Raw genomic sequence first — 17251 nt, 5'->3', positions numbered from 1 at the left:
AATCCTTACCCTTCAGTTTAGGATGTACTCCTGGGTATATCTAATTTTACTTCCTCCTTTTAGTCCTGTTGTGGTGTTATCAAATTCTTTGAAATAAGTTGGCAACAAAACCCTCTGTACTTAACGTGAATTATTTTATGCTTTGATGCTGTTACTGGCTGTTGGGTCCAGGTTTGAGACCTTTGAGCTCTTAGGAAAGAGAAAGTCTTGCTGCTCTTAACTCCCGAGTTCTGGCATCTTTGGGAATAGTACACGTTTTCCATTCTTGAACTCCTGTAGGGTTGTGAAATTGAGAGGATTCTCAGGTTGTGACCATGCCTCAGTAGAGGTTCAGTTCCTTGAATCATACCCAAAAATGATCAAGCAGGTGATGGGGCGGGGGGAACTGTCAGAAGTTTGCAGACTGTACACTTCACAGTTGTAGCCAGCCCTGCCTAAATGTATTTTTCTGATGATTTTGGTCAGTTAGGGTACTTAATGATCTTACTTGTCCTGTGGTGTCTTACATTATTGGTTTTGACCTTATTTTTTTAGGTAACTCAGCAGCTGAAGGCCCGATTCTTACCAAGTCCAGTTGTTATTAAAAAACGTATTGAAGGACTTATTGAGAGAGAATATTTGGCACGAACACCTGAGGATCGCAAAGTATACACTTACGTAGCATAAAATGCGTTCAGAAAATTTGATTTATTCTTGGACTATACTCTTCGCATGAACTGGGAAGTTCTTTTAAATCATTAATATTAAGACGACCATCTCTTCTATTAAATTACAGTACATGTTCTAGACCATTCAGATCAAGCCTTTTACTCCTTTTGAGAGTTTTCAACATCAATTGATTGAGCTTCAGGCTTTTCAACGTTATCCCTGTAGAGATCATCCTTTACAATTCCTCGGGAAAATGTGAATGTGCCGCGTTTGTTTTCAATACTGTATGAAAACAGAAAAATAAAAACAAATTTAGAAAATACAGCTCATTTAAAAAAAATAAAATTGTTGGAATTTCATTTCCCCAGGTCTTCAGTGTTGATGTAAATGTGTTTCTGTAGTGTTGCTTAGCACTTCGCACATTGTATAAGTTGGGTTTAAAAGAAACCACAACTGGTAGGGCAGAATTCTCAATTTTATTGCTCTGCTTCCAATGTTTCTTTAACTAGCCATGTTTAATTTAAATATTTGGTAATTTTTTGAAGGCCCAAGAAGACAACTTGAGCATGTTTCACTCTTCCAGCTGCACTCACTGTTCCAACAACATGAATCAGGAGCTTCTGGGGGCTCAGAAATGACCATAGTAATTTTGGCTTTCCCTTCTGTAATTTGAGTTCTTCTAAATTAAACTCTATATTGATTAGGTTTGTTCTGGTTTCTTTATAGGAAGAAGGAAAAGATTTTAGTGTGTATAAACTGTATAGTAATTTTCGCTGTTGTACTCACTGCTGATGGTGGATTGTACAGGGCTATGTTTTTATTTCACTAAATGTAGACAAAATAAATTTAAAATAAATGGATTTAGTGTACACAAACAAATAAGTGTGTTAGAGTACAGGGTCAACAATTTTTTGGAGCTAAGTATTGTCTCCTGGGGAAACATATTGGGATTATGTTTTGTTCATAAACGTCATAGATGGATCCATAGCCCCAGGGCTTCCCATTTTAAGTGTATATTTCAGGAGATTAAAGAGAAGCCAGCAAGAGCTATTTAAGTGCATTTTAAACATGCAATAAAAAATTGTTACTGTAATGAATTTTTTAGTTTTTACCCTGGAACTTTTTTCTTATCAGTATACTGCAAAAATAGATTACAAATTGCAGTTTAGTGGCATCATTATTCTCAGAGTTAGAAATTGTTTGAAGTGTGCATTGTACTGCAGAGCTTTTATTAAACAATATTTCTGACATTCCAGTGCACATATTATATATCACATGATTTCTCAGCTGTCGCTTTTTCTGTTCTAATTCAAAACAGGTGGTTTGGGTTTTTTTCTTGGTTCACATTACTTTCATAAACAGATATAAAAAATTATAGTTGGGATGTGCTTCCCAATGTGTAGTACTGCAGTTGAAACAAAAACTTAGTTTTAGAACATTAAGATACTGCCAGAGCGTTTCTTGATTGACTGTATAAAATATGTGGTGTGATGTGATGCAGCACTTGGACTGGAGAGTGTTGTTCAGCATGTGTCCCCAGTTTCACACCTCTCTGGACTGTTAAGATACAAACCCTGGCTATTGTTCAGTAGTAGGATGTTTCTTCTACAGAGAAAAGCCTGGAATTGGGTGATATTTTTAGCCTGACTATTCTGAAGCTTTTGTAAGAAGCTTTTACTTAAGTACTGCACACCCACCAGCACACACATCAGCTTTTAAGTAATCAGAGGGGAGGTGGCTGAGGGACATTTCCTGTGTCAAGAATTTCCTGTTCGTCAAGAATTTAGCTCCAAAAGAAAACATCTAGTCCATAGGCCATTCTAAAAATGTGATGCTGACCATTGTTAAAATGCCTGTGTGTCCCTGTACAGTATATGCAAACCTTAAGTAGAAATGTAATCACTGTTCAGCCGTAGTACAAGGCTAAATAGAGGTTGAATGAGTTCTGGGGTTTGGATTGTGATTTAAGTCATCAGAAGCATCTTCCTCAAAGTGTAACTCACTCTTCTGTGTATCAATGTGAAGGTTTTCTTTTATGCATGAATGTTGTGATAATTGCATGTTAATGCTTTCCCATGTGTTTTTCAGGGACAAAGGTGTTCGTCTGTTCTTCCCCTGTGAAGCTTATACAGATACTAATGTTGCTATCCATGATAGGAGGACTTCATCCTTAATGTTGTGATTGCACTTCTGCTGTGCATCAGCTGAAGTTTCTACCTCTGCTGGCTTTTGGAAGTGTTTAGCCTGACTGTTGTATGAATGACTGTATAATTATGTGTTTAAGGGTGTTTATTTTTACAAGCTATGTGGGCTAGAGTGTTTGCTAGAATAGTAACAGGAGATGATGGCTATCTTCAGTAACAAATACTAAGAGTCTAGTTTCCATTAGAGTTTTGAAGACACTAATTATTCAGAAAATGATTTTTGCTGAAGTCACCTTTTGGAAATACACCCTTTACCACTGAACAAGATGATCTGAAGAGAATGTGAAAACTGGTTAGAACAAGATGTCACTCAGACTTTGTTTAAGGTGAGTTTGATGCATGTGCCTTTAAGCTCTGTGTGTATTTGTGGGACTTCTCTTACAGTCCATAGCAGAATTCTGCTATGCCTTATTTCACTTTTGCTGCCTTTCTTAATTTACATTTGAAACTCCTTTGTAATTTTGTTTAACATTTCATTGGTAGGATTGTAGTTACACAAATTGAGTGTAGTTATTAGTAAGTTTGGTTTCTTTGCCTTAACATGCAGCTAAATGCAGTAGCAAGACATAATTAAGATGGAGTTTACAACTTCTAATTTTTTTTATTAAAAGTAGGAGTTTTTGGAGTTTTATAGCTATTTGAAGGTACGAAGGCATGTGCTTTGCTTGTCTACAAGTTCTATTTTAAAGGGTTGAGAGTAGACTTCATTTGCTATTGTAACAAATAAGATTGTTCTGTATCTCCCTCATTAAGTTCTTGCTGTTTTCGATCTTCACTGTCTTTACAGCTTTGACTTGCTCTTTTTGTCTCCTAGAATTAATCCATGCAATTTCCCTGTTTGCTGCAGAATAAATTGACGTTAGTCATGTCTGCAAAGCAGACTGAGTCTTGGATGCTAAGCTACTCCTAAATTAAATGTCTTTTCTCACCTCCTTTCCTAAAGACAAACTTTGCCCAGTTGACCTTAAAGCTCTCAGTATAATACTGTCTGGTTTTCTTGCATTTGCTCATTGAGAATTGGCAGCTATCAAAAGATTGATTTTTCTGGACCTTTAAAAACAGAAGCATTGCACTAAAAATTCCGGATTACTGAAATATTGTCACTCAGGTGTTTTGTAATTAAATTGTACAGGTGGCACATGTATGTATGGTAATAGAGTCTGTCATGATGCATGGTTTAGGGGATAAGCTTGCACAGAGATGGGGTTCCCCTTTTGTCAAAAGCAACAAAAACTGGGACTGTGTGTGACTGCTAGTTGTATGTCCAAACCTGGCCAGAACCCTTATAGCTAAATTGAAATCCGCTTTGTTAATCGCAGTGGTTAGAGGCAAGGTGGGCTCTCATCCTTGGCTCCCAGTTACTCAGAGCCCCTGTGGCTTTAGAACAAAGATTTGACAATCCAGAGCTAGGCTCACAGCTGTGTGTAGTGCTGGTAAGAGGCATCATCTTGTGTCTATACCAAAGTCCAGTTTTGGTTAATAGTCGTTTTGTTACCTTGAACGGTAAATAAAATAACCAATGTGCTCTGAAGCATGAGTTTAATGGCTCCTCTGTCTCGTAGAATGTGTCATGTTTGTAAAATATGTAACTTTGTATGTATCCAACTGAAAGCTGGGTAAAAGAACAGGAGAATTATTCACCCAACTTTCTGTTCTTCAGTGTGTGGGGAAGTGTTCCCAGAGTGTGCCTGAGCTGGACTGAATATTCTGAATTATTCAGCTGGCTTTATCCATGTTTTAACTCTGTATCTGGCATGGCAGAAATGAATGTTAATGTAACAACGTAAAGATGCTGTTTTAAGTGAAAATCATGGCACACCTTCAACAAAGAGTGGTGCTGAACAGGCATTGTGCAACAACAGTCACATCAGTGCAACCTGGCTTATGTTTTGGGGTATTGTGGTCTCCTTCAGAGCAGCAGGTCTCCGCAGGTGTGGTGTGACCTTCCCAGTGTGACTGGAGCTCTCCCTGCAGGAACGTGCTGCTGTGTTGGCATTAATACGTGTCAGGTTTGTAAAACAGCTCCATTTCGGTCAGGGTCTTGCTCTTCGTTTCTCCTCCAAAACTGGAACTCTGGGGAGCGAGTCCATGGGAGCTAATGCATTTAGTTTCACTGAGATGAACATGAAGTTTATGGATAGGAAAAGAAATAACATTTGAACTTACAGCAGTGATGTTTTATTTATTATTCTTCTCCTGCAGTTCAAAACTCAGCTTTTACTCCAGGTACCACAGCCACTGAGGAACCTTCCAGTCTTAATGACTGCTATTCTGTTCTTCCTCTTTGAACACCGTACTGCTGCCATTCACTTGATTTGTATGCCTCATCCTTCAAACAGTTGCAAAGCATTGATGTTTGATCTGTCAGAAGCTGAAGCTAAAGCAAAGGTGGTGCAGTGCGCACACAGGAAAGCAATGTTTAGGCAGCAAAGTGACATGTGCTTGCAGTGGGGGGGCTTTTCTGCTCTCACCATAGCACACCGGCTGTCATGCAGGGAGGAAGGTGCATCTCTGGGGAGAGCAAGGGAGGTGTGTGGAGCAAAGCTTGCTCTGAGGTGATGGTGGGCAGGTGGTTGTTAAACCTTGAGCATTTTATTATGTATGTATTCTCGTTATGTTAGTACCTGAAGCCTTTGTTGTGATCATATTTTATTTATCCAGTATGTGGAGAGCTACAGCATTGATTCTGGCTTTAAGGAGCTTATCACTGTATTTCTTTATTGTTACATTTGGAATTAAGCCAAGTTTTTCAAGGACAGATCAGTTGTTTTAGGGAAGTCCTCTCACAAGCTGTGGTTCTGCCTCATTTCATGCTAAGGCTTTGAGGTTCAGGCAGATACTCCTGGTCCTTCAGTCTTCTCATGCCAAACACAAACTGACCTTTGTTTTCACTGTGTTTTTTGCCTTTAAAGAAAATCTTGCAAATGTGGTGTGACTGAAACTAACACAGCAGTATCTGCCTGAGTCTCCAGGCAGCCTGACACTGCCTGCCTGCTCTCAGCAGCTGTTTATCCTGAAGCAAGAAGGTGTATTGTTGTTTAAGAGAGACAGGCCTGTCTCATGTCCTTGAGTCCTGGAACTGCTGATGTGGATTACCTGTGGACAAGAAACTGGAGAGATGGTGCTCCGAGAGCCCCATGCTGCTGTTTGCCTGAGGAGAAGCTGAGAGGGAAGGGGAATCCACCAGGAGGTACAGATTCTGTTCATTGTTGATCAATAGCTTCTAGCAGTCCTGTTCTTGGGAAGAAAAAAATTGCAGTGGAGAGTCCTGAAGTCCTCAAAGTGAAGCTGCATCAGAGCCTGATAGTGCCTTACTATGGTCTTTGAGTTCGTAGTAGTTCATAGCTTGGAGTGCAGCTTTTTCTTTGCAAAGTTTGCTAGAACATGCCCTAAATACCAGTAACACGTAAGTAGTTTCTTAGACCTTGTGAGCCACTTCTGCTAATACCTGGTGTTTGGGTATTGCTTCTTTCGAAACTCTATTAAGGATGAAGCTAATAATCCTGCAGCTTGTCTGCCACACCATTTGTTATCAACTTAATTATGCACGTCTGTAACTCCAACATAACGTGTGATGCAGGCCAACACTTGGGTTTTCTTAATTAGAATTTGGGGTGTATCATTCTGTATCTTGGGAGGGTTGTCCTCAGGAAAGGGATTAATTAGAAGTCTTCACTCCATGTAGGCCTGGCTTGTTTGTTAAGCTGGAGGTTGGACTTGTTGGCGAGCTCACAAGCTCCTGGGGATTTGCTCTTATTAACGCTCGGTAGGGTGCATTTTCTCAGCGTCTGCTGCTGACCTTCCAAGAATTTTGCCTTGAGTTGTCTTCAGCAATGCTGAATGTAAGCTGGTTAAGTAAACACTTTGCTGGGCCCTGCAAGTCTTCGTTTGTTTGAATGTACCTGCTTTCTTTTTCTGGGAGGTTTTTAATGGAAATGTAACTTACGTAAAACTTGGTAGGTTAAATCTGTCAGAAATGAGGCGCTGAAGCAAGGCGCTTCAATTCACATGTAGGCAAGCTGTCTGCCCCCTTGTCCCACACAGACCTAGGTGGGAGTTGCGTTGATGCTGGGGATGTGAGCAGAGGGCTCCCAAAGATACCATCTCAGGTCAGTGCTGGATTTTGGCTCTGTGTAGTCAAGTCAACAGATTTGACTTTGTTTCCTAATAGTGATTTCTGCTGTAACCTCCTTTTGGCTCGTTGTGTTTAGTGGGCCTTGGTTTGTGTGTGTGGAGCGCTTTGGGGGATTTCTGATATATTTTAAACAAGCTGAAAACTGAGGAAAAACCTATCTGTCTGCAAGCACCCCATAACTTGCTGGAGACACATAGCCCAAATTTGGTTGCAGCTGAATGCAAAAGCTGCCTTGACCAGGTCGTAGAAATCCAAATCTCTCAAACTCTGTGTTTGTGGCTCCAGTGGCATGTCTGTAGTCAGACAAAGACATGCAGTGCCTTTTTGTGACCTATTTGTTACTAAAGGGCAAAGTGTACTTCACAGCATGTTGGGGCATGCAGTGTGTGCCTGGTGTGGGCATCAAGGCTTGAACTGCATAGGAGTTTCTGCTAAGAAACTTGTGCGTTTTTGATTACATGCACTTAACTTGGCAGGCTTTCTACTTCTACCCGAGTTCAAACTGCTTGGATTTGAACCATCTGAATGAATGGAGCCTCCTTTCTGCTGTTTGTGCTGTTTGTGGCTGTAGTGGCCACCAGCTGTGTAACTGGAAGGGCACCAGTATCTGTCAGAGGCATTTGTATAACCATGTGTGTCTTGGGCATCTTAGGGCATCAGGAGTGGAAGAGCTGACTCCCGTACACAGAGGTTCTTGTCCTGCCATTGAGTCTCTGAAGAGGGGTTGGAGGGTGGTGGTGTTGGTGCTATCAGTGGACTAGCTCTCACCTGACACCATTACAGACTGCAGCAGCATCCTCTCTCTCCCCATTGCCTTTCCCTTTGCTGAAGCAGATGGGAACTTGCTTGGGCTGGCAGCTGCAGTGTCAGTCTCATTCACATCGCTGCAGTGACTGGTTTAATGTGAAGGCTGCAAGATGCTGTTGATGTTGGTATGTATTTAGAAACTCAGTCCTTGGTCTCAACTTTCCTTTTCCTGGGAGATCATTCAGGTACCAATGGTAAAAGCTTGACTGCCTCAAAGACAGTGGGAGTTCTAACATGGGCTTCAGCAGGGCCACAGTTTGGTCTGTTGCCAGTGAATCTCTCTCATCTCTGTGTCTCAGTGCTGCTCTCCCAGCTTTGCACTTGCACCAAGGTCCATGTAGCTTGAGGATAATTTATTTGCTTCACTTTTGTAAATGCAGTCACTAAATGTGCAGGGAAAATGTGGTTTGATCCTAGTTGTTCCACTGACGGTGTGTGCTGTAGTGCTGCAAGGATGCCGGTTCCCGCAGCTGCTGTGGCTGAGGGTCAGGAGGAGCCTCTCTTATTTAGTTTACCTTTTGTATCCCATGAGCCTTGAAACTCTGTCTTGTCCATGCATCTCCCAGCATAGTGTTTCTCTGGGCAGGAGTCTCAAGTCATTGGGTCCCATCAATGGAAGGAGTTGCAGCCTGCTACATCAGTGCTACTGCTGCCAGATCAGAGCTGTGATTCCCAGCAGCAGCTGAGTGTCAGCCCTCTGGGTAGCAATGCGAGTTAAGGCAGGCTGCAGCAAGCTTCCCTGGCATCTTTGTAACGGGGTTTGTTTTTCCTTCCTTTTCTTTGTTGTGCCCATATATGCTTGGATCCTGATTCTCAGTGTGCAGTGGAGCTCTTTATGTGTCTCCTGACACACCTGTCTTGGATTCCTGCTCCTTGTTAGGTGGTTAAAAAGAAGGAACAAGAACCATTTGGGAGAGAAGTCTACTTAAATAAATGTAGTAGGTTAGATGGGTTTTTACTCTTTTGGTCATTGGGGTTTTACTTTCCTCTGAAGTGATGTTGGAGTCACAAGGTTTGGAGCAAGACACAAACTCTTTGAAAAGCTCATTGCATTCAAGTAACACCTTAATCCTGATTTTTGTCTCAGTACTGCCTATGCTGTAGGTAATTGTCACCTAACTGGTTAATTTAGTGTTTTTGTCCTCATTACACGCAGAGTTTGAGGTAGGCATAAACCAAAAAAATATCTTTTAAAAGTTAGTAAGCCTAAGACATTGCATGTATTTAATGAGGCCTGCTCCCGAGGTGCTAGGTAATTCACACCCAGTCTCTCTGAAGTTAATTATGTGCTAGTATACAAAGCCTAAATCCTTATAAAGTAGGTTCCTTACAGATGATACTATGAACTTATTAAACCTTGTGATGCATCATCAGTCTTGTTGGTGTCGGTGAGAGTGAAGGGCTCTGAGCACTCTGGAGGACTAGGCACATCTTAAGAATTCATTATGAAAAGGCATTTTTAATTATCTTGCTGTGCCTTTCCACCACAAGAGTTGAAAAATACAGCAGACAGTATTCTCTGAGGCTGCACGCAATAAAGCGTGTTAGTTACTTACATTCAGACTTCATTTTATTCAGGGCTTACTGGTGTTTATATTGGTGGTAGATTCCAGTATTAATATTTGACCTGCTTTTATGCAAAGCTGGACTACCCTGGCAGTCTGCTGTGTTGTCGGTCACCATTATGTGGGAACAGGGCTCTGATAAACCTTGAGCACCATATTGCGACTGTTCTTCCTCCTGCCTTCCCTCAGCAGAGTGACTTCACATAAGATTGAACAGCTGTTTTTCTAGCCTCTTAAATAAATCTTTTTTGGCATGTTCAGTAGGTCACTATGGATAATGGGCTTCTCCATTTGGCAGCCAGACTGGAAAGGTAGGGAAAGGGGAAGCAGCGAGGAAGGTAAGGACTCATTACTGTGGACTGTGCATAGCCAGGGTGGTGGGGCTGCCCTCCGAGGGATGGGCTCAAGCAAAGGCAACCCCAAGCAAAGGTTCATCTCATGCTGCTCATGGTATGAATGTTGGTGGATACCCCTGACTTGGAGCTGCTGGAGAGCTTATGGATTCGAGAACCAGGCCTAAAACTGTTCTCTGTGCAACTCCATCAGATAGAGCTCACAGGTGAGACTGCTTCCCCATCCCACTCCAGCAGGTGTGCTGCTCACAACACAGCATGGTGGCAGGGTTCAGGATTTATCCATCTTTGTGTATAGGCTCAGCTTCTTGGCTGTTGTAAATCTGGTGATGCTGGAAATGGATGGCTGCTAAGTCCCATCCCATCTCTGCACAGGGGAGATACTGGTCACCTTCAGCAGTCCTTGTGGGAGGCTCCTGTCAGTTTGGAAGCCCTCTTGGGAGCTGGAGGGAGACATGGTGTCTACAGTGTTTCCTAACCCCACTCCTCCTGGCCCTTACTCTCCACAGCTTCTTTTCAGGAGTTCACATTACCAGCACTTTATCTTCTTTCCTATGATATCTTCTTTGCTACAATAATGCTGCTCCCACAGGGTTTTAAACAGCCAGGGCGATGCGATTCAAGTGAAGATGGAGGCAGAGAGCTGTGCTATCCTGTAGTGATGGATGGCACGGCACCATTGCCAATAGGGACCCTGAAATGCAGCTCATGCTTCCAGCTACAAACTGAGCCCCATGAACTTTCTTAGTTTTGGTGTTTCCTTGCCGAAGCAAAATTTCCCTTTTCCTCATGCACAGGAAAGGCAGATGAGGGCTTGCCCCTGCCCTATAGCAAAGAGTTGATGAATCATTTCCTTCTCCATATTTCAGTAAAATTGTGCTGTTCAGAGCTCATGTAGGGTGCGTTAATGTTTTGAGCACTTGCACTCTTCTCTTTGTTCTCTTCCTGCAATTGTCCAAAGGCTGGATTTTTTGTCTCCATCGCAACAATTGTGCTATTTGCTTGGCAGTGTTAACGGATGGGTTTGCCTCTATCAGTGCAAATTAGGGGTTTTTATGCATTTTCTAGTCAGTCTTTTAATATTAGCAATATTTTTTTTTTATTGTGCATTGATGTTCCGTCAGTCCAGTTTTAAAACATGAATGAGTATTTCTAATAGAGAGAGTGATCTTCTACACAAAGGAAACCAGGACACTGCTACTTTTACCTTTAGATCTTGGAGGTCTTGTTTGGAATGTTGAATATAAAGCTAGCATTGTATTTAAGAACATACATAGTTCAGAGTTTTGAGTAACAGGCTCTTTTTAAAGCTGGGCTTTCTACATGGTGAACTACTGCTTTGTGTGCCTGGCTGTTTGACAGAGACATTGGTATGTCGGAGAGATGTGCTGCTCTTAATTAGATGGAGCTGGATGCATTGTCAGAGGCCCTAGTTTTGATTTAAATACTGGCTGCAGTGGGGGTACTTCAGTATAGAAAATGGGGGTTGGCTTGCCTTGTATGTAATGCTCTTGGGTTGGCAAAATAAGGAGATGAAGGTACAGTGCGTTTTATTGTCTAGGCAGCTGAAGAGACCTGGGAAGAGGTGTTTTTTCAGCATTCGTATATTGTAGTCTACACAATAAGCTGAACTAAGTTCCAGTCTATAAACCCAAGGAACAAGGAAAAATGCCTTAGAGTTTGCTTGAGGGTCCTGATTACATGAGTATCTTGGAGAAGGAGGAGGAAAAAAGAGGCAAAACCAGGGCACTGAAAGGAGGGAGCCTGGTACCCAGCTTTTATGGGCTATATATTACAACTCAGGACCAGCTTTGTAGCTGGTCAGCAAGCTACTTGTGTTGTGAAATGCTTAACTAGGAGCAGAGGTTTTTTTCCCAAAGCTCCTCTTTCCTAAAGCTGATCTGTATCTGCCCTCATTGTTATCTGTTGTGTTCACACGGTGGTTTTTTTCTTTTGTTAGCCTGCTTTCCTTCCTCGTTTTTAAAGAATAGCTTATCTGCATGCCCCAGAAGGGTGTGCCTCACAAAGATCACAAGCTTTTCACAGTGAGCTGCCGCCAGCCTGCTGACTACCAGAAAACACGCTGAGCTCTTCAAAATCGGTGCCACATCGCCTTTGAAAAGGTGGGGATTGCACTGAGATGCGCACTGGTGCGACTTGCCTGGATCTTGAGCGTCCATTTCCACTGCTGGCAGGCAAGTGCTCCTACAGCATCAACTCATCTTGGAGAGTTACTCCTTTTGTGTTTCAGAGCTCTTAATCTCTGGTGCCCTATGGAGGGCAGGAGCAGTAGGACACGGGTGTTTCTGGACATGCCAGTCGCATCTACACCGTGATCAGAGTTCAAGTTTTGGAGTCAGAAGATGAGCCTTCGGCCGATCTGTGCTGTGATGTAGATGACCTGGGAATGGGCACATAATGCCTCGTTACTCTTTGCCTGCCTCCTCATGTACATTAACTGCATACCTGCGTATTTCATTGGGTTACTGCAAAGCCAGTAGGAGATTGAATTCATTCTGTTGGAGTCTTACAGTACAAACCTCACATTACTGAGGCCCCAGCAGCAGAGGAGAGGGAAGGCACCCTCTTTTTTCAGGAACCTTTGCGATGGACGACGGAGCAGACTCTCTGACAGTGCATCTCCTCGCCAATTCAGGACATTCATTGCTTCTGCAGCAAACTTTGGATCGGCTTTTAGAATGGATCTGCCTGGACATTCGCCTTTTCTTTGTGTCTGAGAGGGTTACTCCACTGAAATACTGTGAGAGATATTGCAAGAGAAGCTGTGGCTTTCCTGGAATATCTGTTCTTCTTTTTCTACATGAGGGATTGGGAGAAGAACGGATTTTCCAGGTCCATGAGCAATTCCAGCGTCCACCCTGGCGCTACCGCTGTGCCCAGATTGCTAATGGGCAAAGCTACCCCTATTCCCTCACTCACCAGGACTTCTATAGCCTGGATGACCAGATGCCTGTGTGGGGCACCAGGCGGGTGCACTGTGGCCCTGAAATCCTGCGTGTCACCCTCTACTGCAGTTTTGACAACTACGAGGACGCAGTGAGACTCTATGAGATGATCCTACAGAAAGAAGCAACCATGCTGAAAAGTAACTTCTGTGTCTTTGTGTTGCATGCAACCCACACTATTGTTGTGCAGCTCTGCTTGAAGCAGCTGCCCATCGGAGTGGCTGCTGAGCCGAAGGAGTCATCAGCCTTGCAGTTCAAGGTGCAAGAAATAGGGCAGCTGGTGCCTCTGCTGCCTAACCCATGTATTCCCATCAGTAGCACCAGATGGCAAACGCAGGACTACGAAGGAAATACAATTCTGCTTCAGGTATGTGTCTGTGGTGCTCTGAGAGGAGGTTTTTGCACAGATCATTGGAATGTTTTTATATTGTTAAATTCACATCATTGCTGCTTGTCTGACATTGAATGTAGTAATGCTTTTTTGAGCAGGATAGTTTAATGTCTTCCCTTCCCTGCTTGAATTAAACAAACATAGCAGCCTATTCTTTTCCTGTAAGTCATTATGTTCTAAATGGTTTCGAAAGCAGATTTTTGACATCCAAAACCAGATGTACTGTAAGTATAGTGGTTGACGCAGCACTACATGCAATAGAGTTTGTGATCTTTTGAGTGAGTCACTGTTGGGCAAAAGTGGCAGAGAAATGTCATAGGAAACCTCTGCCTTGTCTGTTCAAGTGTGTGGTCCTGATGTTTGTGAATACAAATAAGTAAAAACTGATGAGAGGCTGTGCAGAGATGATACACAGTGGGAATTATGTATGTGAGCAGGGGGGCAGTTTGGGTCAGTGTGTTCTTCCATTCAAACAACCCCTCCCATCTCTGGTTGGTTTTTCTTGTACTTTGGGTGTTTAAATGATTTGCCCACCCTCTGTTATTTCTTTTCCCTTCCAGAGCTCATTTGTAACAAATCAAGTTAATTATTCTGCACAGCCTATTTCCATGCTACTCTGAACACTAATCCTCAGGGCTGCCTTTGCATACTGCTCATTCAGTATCACTTTGTAAACTGTTTTGCCACCCGCTTGGATTGCACAAGGCCCTGAGCACCTTCGTGTCACTTTGAAGTTGGTCCTGCTGGAGCAGGGGACTGGGCTCCAGGGACTCCAAAGGTCCCTTCCCAAATTACTCTGTGGTTATTCCTGCTGTAGACACAATGTCGTCAAATTACAGACATACATGAATTCACTGGCAGGAAACTTGGAAGCTTTTTTGAGGGGTGTAGCTGTGCTGCACTGTGCTCATGGTGAAGGAAGCTGGAGCCCACTTGAACTGAGGGATGTGTAACTCGTGTCCCTGCTCTACTCAGCATGCTGATAGCCTAGCACATGGCACTTCATTCTTAAGTTCTTCAGTTAATGCTGTAAATCTTAACTCTAAGTACCTGAAAATTATTCACACGCACCCCCTGCACACTTTCTGCCTTACTGCAAACCCAATCCAAGGGTCTGCTTGTGAATGCCACCCACAGGGAGTTATCATTCCCCCTGAGCCTACAGGAAGTCTTGGTTTTATTGATGAGATTTAACCCAGGCCACCTAGTTTGATAAAGAAGCAAATAAACCACATCCTCTCCCTTTTTGTGCTGAAGTTTCTCACTAATTACTGTTTAATTTTTCCCCAGGCTTAAAATTCCCATCGTACACAATTGTTCCTTTACTGTACTTGCAGTTATCCTTGTTTTCCATTTCTGAGCATTTCCAGATCCATGACACTCTGTTGTCTGCTGCAGGTGAGGGACAGGCACCATGGTCCAGCTTTGGAACTAAAGCTGCACTGAGCATAGCAATGTTCTCCATTTTGTTTGGAATAATCCTTGAGGTTTCATTTGTTTTCCAGGCTGCTGTCAGGCATGAACTGATGCTAACATGGTGCTGTCTGTAACAGAAATGAGATCCCGAGTTAGTCAGCTTGCAACCTGGCACTTTGTATGTGAAGCGGGGATTGTTTTTCCTCCATGTGCATCACTTTGTCTGCATTAAGCTTCATCTGCCATCACCCAGGCTTGTAGGACTCCTATGCTGTTCTCTAGCGGGGCTCTGATTCACACTGCAGGTGATTTCAGCACTTGGTTAAGCTAGAATGATATGTTAATGGAGTTCTCTCCGAACTTCCTTCAACAGGTTCAGGAGAGCTCCAAGCCCCATGAAACAAGTGTTGGGCTTTCCCATCGGCATGATAATGCAGGCAGTGACGAAACCCTGCAAGACTCTGTCACGGCTCAGCTCCCTGTCAAGCGGGGCAACCCTGGGGGACGAAGCCAGGAGGTAAGAACCGCAAAGGGCAAAACAAAACCCGACCAGAGCAAAGCTCTCGCTCCTGATCCCACCAGCGGTGACCTTCGCACGCGCTTCTGCTCTTCCCTCGGTGGTGCAGCAGCCTGGCCGTGGTGGGAAGCCACGTCCCTGCGCAGGCAGGGGAGCAGCAAGCTGCAGGCCTCTCTGCAGCAGGGCCGTGCGCCCCGGCAGGCAGCCGAGACCAACGTGGACACCGGGCTGGCCGTGAGCACCGCTGCGAGCTGCGGCGCACTGAGCCGCTTCCATAGGGACCTGCGGAGCAGCCTGCTCCAGCCGCGATCCGGGGCTGGCAGCACCCTGCCCTCTCGAGGCTGCACTCGGCGGCTCCAGGCTGCAGCCAGATGGGACAAAAACACAGGGCAAAGAGTGTGGAGCTGCCACTCGCAGACACAACGCACCAGTCCTGACAAGAGAGTGGAGGATGATGAGGAGGAGTTCTTCATATGACTGAAAACAACCGTGCCGCATGGGGCTCATCGCTTCCAAATGACAGCGGAGCACGTGTGTGCGTGCGTGTGTTGTGCCTGCTTGTGCTGTGACCGTTGATGCTCAGCTTACCTCTGAAACCGTGACTACATTTCAGTAGTGGGTTCACTGAAGTATATGCTTACTTTCCATTGAGTGATGCTGAAAAGGCTGCAGGCAAAGCAGGAACTGTAACACTGTCTTTACAAAAAGGTTTGGCTTTTTAATGCGGAATAGATTGGAGGATTTTTGTGCAATGAGTAGGAATAAGCCATATGACTCTATTCCAAGATGCTAAAGATAGCCAGTGACATCTTCTGATGGGGTTGGACAGTGCAGTTTGTCTAAGCTGCCCAAGCAACTGGATGCCCTCAGGGGGGCTCGTCATCCCTGTCTGACATATTGGAAACAAGGTAGTTGTGTTGTCACAGTGGTTACATCAATTTTCTCTGTGTCCCTTCTCACTTCCTCTGTTCATGGTATTTAAAAGAATGTTGTAAATTTTATGCAAAATGTGAAACATAAGAATGTTCTTTTAAAATATTTTTGAAGAAAAAGCAGTCCTAGAGAGAGCTTTTCCCCCAGTTAGCACAGTGCACACAAAAAGCAAACCCTTGCAGAGCACAGTTTGAGCTCCAGGAAGACCTGTGGCTACCTATTCATGACACTCACCAAAATAAACTCAGCAACAGGCTGGGCTCTGTTAGACCAGTGTGAGTTATCAGCAGGCAATCCTACTTGTGTTTTAATTAACAGAAGACAACAGAAGCTAATAGTCTTGGCTGAATGCTGGAGAGTAAAAAGGATACAAGAAGTGAAGTAATGTTTCAGCAACAGATGACGAAATAACTCCCATCTTGATCAGCACTTCCTTTTCTCAGGTGGGATTAAGTAAATCTCAAAGGGAAAGAGATGGGAAAGGTATGACAGAGGAATGAAATTATAAAGAGAAAAGCCGAATCTGCTCATACTTACCTTCCAAGCAGCACAGCAAAGAGGTGTTTTCTCCTTCAATGTCTGAATTCTGCTTTACATGAAAGTGTGAATTTATTGGAGACTTCCTTCTCTTTGCCTCTTCTTTGTTCATAACTCAAGTTTGACAGGCAATGGCTTCTAGTGGCCCAAGGGGAGGCAGGGTATGATGTGCAGCAGCAGGAGTTCTGCAGGGGAGTTCTGCACACTTTTATGGGTATTAACTTGTACGTGTGCCAGCTGAACACAGCCCACACTGCGCTGCCGCAGCTTCAGTACCCAAGAACATCCAAACCCACCCCTCTGCTGCTGGTGGGCTCTGCAGTCCGGTGGGACTGGAGCGTGGTGCTGCTGGTGTGTGTTAGCTTGGCCTTTGGGAATGTTCTGGGGAAGTCTGGAAGTGCAGCTGAGCTGTTCTGAAGAGCTGTGGGTGGGAGTAGGCCAGTCCCTGCTCTGTGCCTCTGTGTCCTCCCTGCTGGTGTTGCCCTGGAAGCACTCCTCATGTACCCTTCAGTGCAGGGAGCACACCCTGCAGAGCGCTGAACAGGACACTTATTTCATGGACATCTACAACCATGTTTCCGTAAGCTCTGTAAAAATTCTGGAGTTTTTAATAAATCATTCTGTGATTCTTTACATCTCTGAAGGTGATGATTTAATCTTACCTAGCATGCTAGGAACAGCCAGTGCTTTTCAGAGCCAGAGAACATGTTTGGTTAACTATGAAAGCAGCAAACAGGAGAGCTTGCAAGTGTGTTGGCTCTCTGGGTTCACTGCAGTGT

At 43.9% G+C, this 17251-nt stretch overlaps 2 protein-coding genes across 2 annotated transcripts in view; both read left to right on the top strand.

Moving 5' to 3' along the window:
* CUL3 (cullin 3) overlaps nt 1-1351 on the top strand; it is a 58747-nt gene extending 57396 nt beyond the window's left edge. The window contains exon 16 of the mRNA XM_057417164.1: nt 535-1351. Coding sequence (XP_057273147.1) covers nt 535-666 — 132 coding nt within the window. The 3' untranslated portion in view covers nt 667-1351. The remainder of the gene's footprint in view (nt 1-534) is intronic.
* A 10267-nt stretch (nt 1352-11618) lies between these two features.
* Nucleotides 11619-16478, top strand: FAM124B (family with sequence similarity 124 member B). The gene is made up of 2 exons (XM_057417165.1): nt 11619-13045; nt 14859-16478. The coding sequence occupies exons 1-2, from the start codon at nt 12320-12322 to the stop codon at nt 15477-15479; spliced, it is 1347 nt and encodes a 448-aa protein (XP_057273148.1). The 5' UTR covers nt 11619-12319; the 3' UTR covers nt 15480-16478.
* Nucleotides 16479-17251: the final 773 nt, after the last annotated feature.

This window comes from Pezoporus wallicus, unplaced genomic scaffold, assembly GCF_028554395.1.
Source record: "Pezoporus wallicus isolate ANWC-B61680 ecotype Strahan unplaced genomic scaffold, APGP_CSIRO_Pwel_v1 contig_360, whole genome shotgun sequence".
NCBI lineage: Eukaryota > Metazoa > Chordata > Aves > Psittaciformes > Psittacidae > Pezoporus > Pezoporus wallicus.
This window is presented reverse-complemented; position numbering and strand designations above follow the sequence as displayed.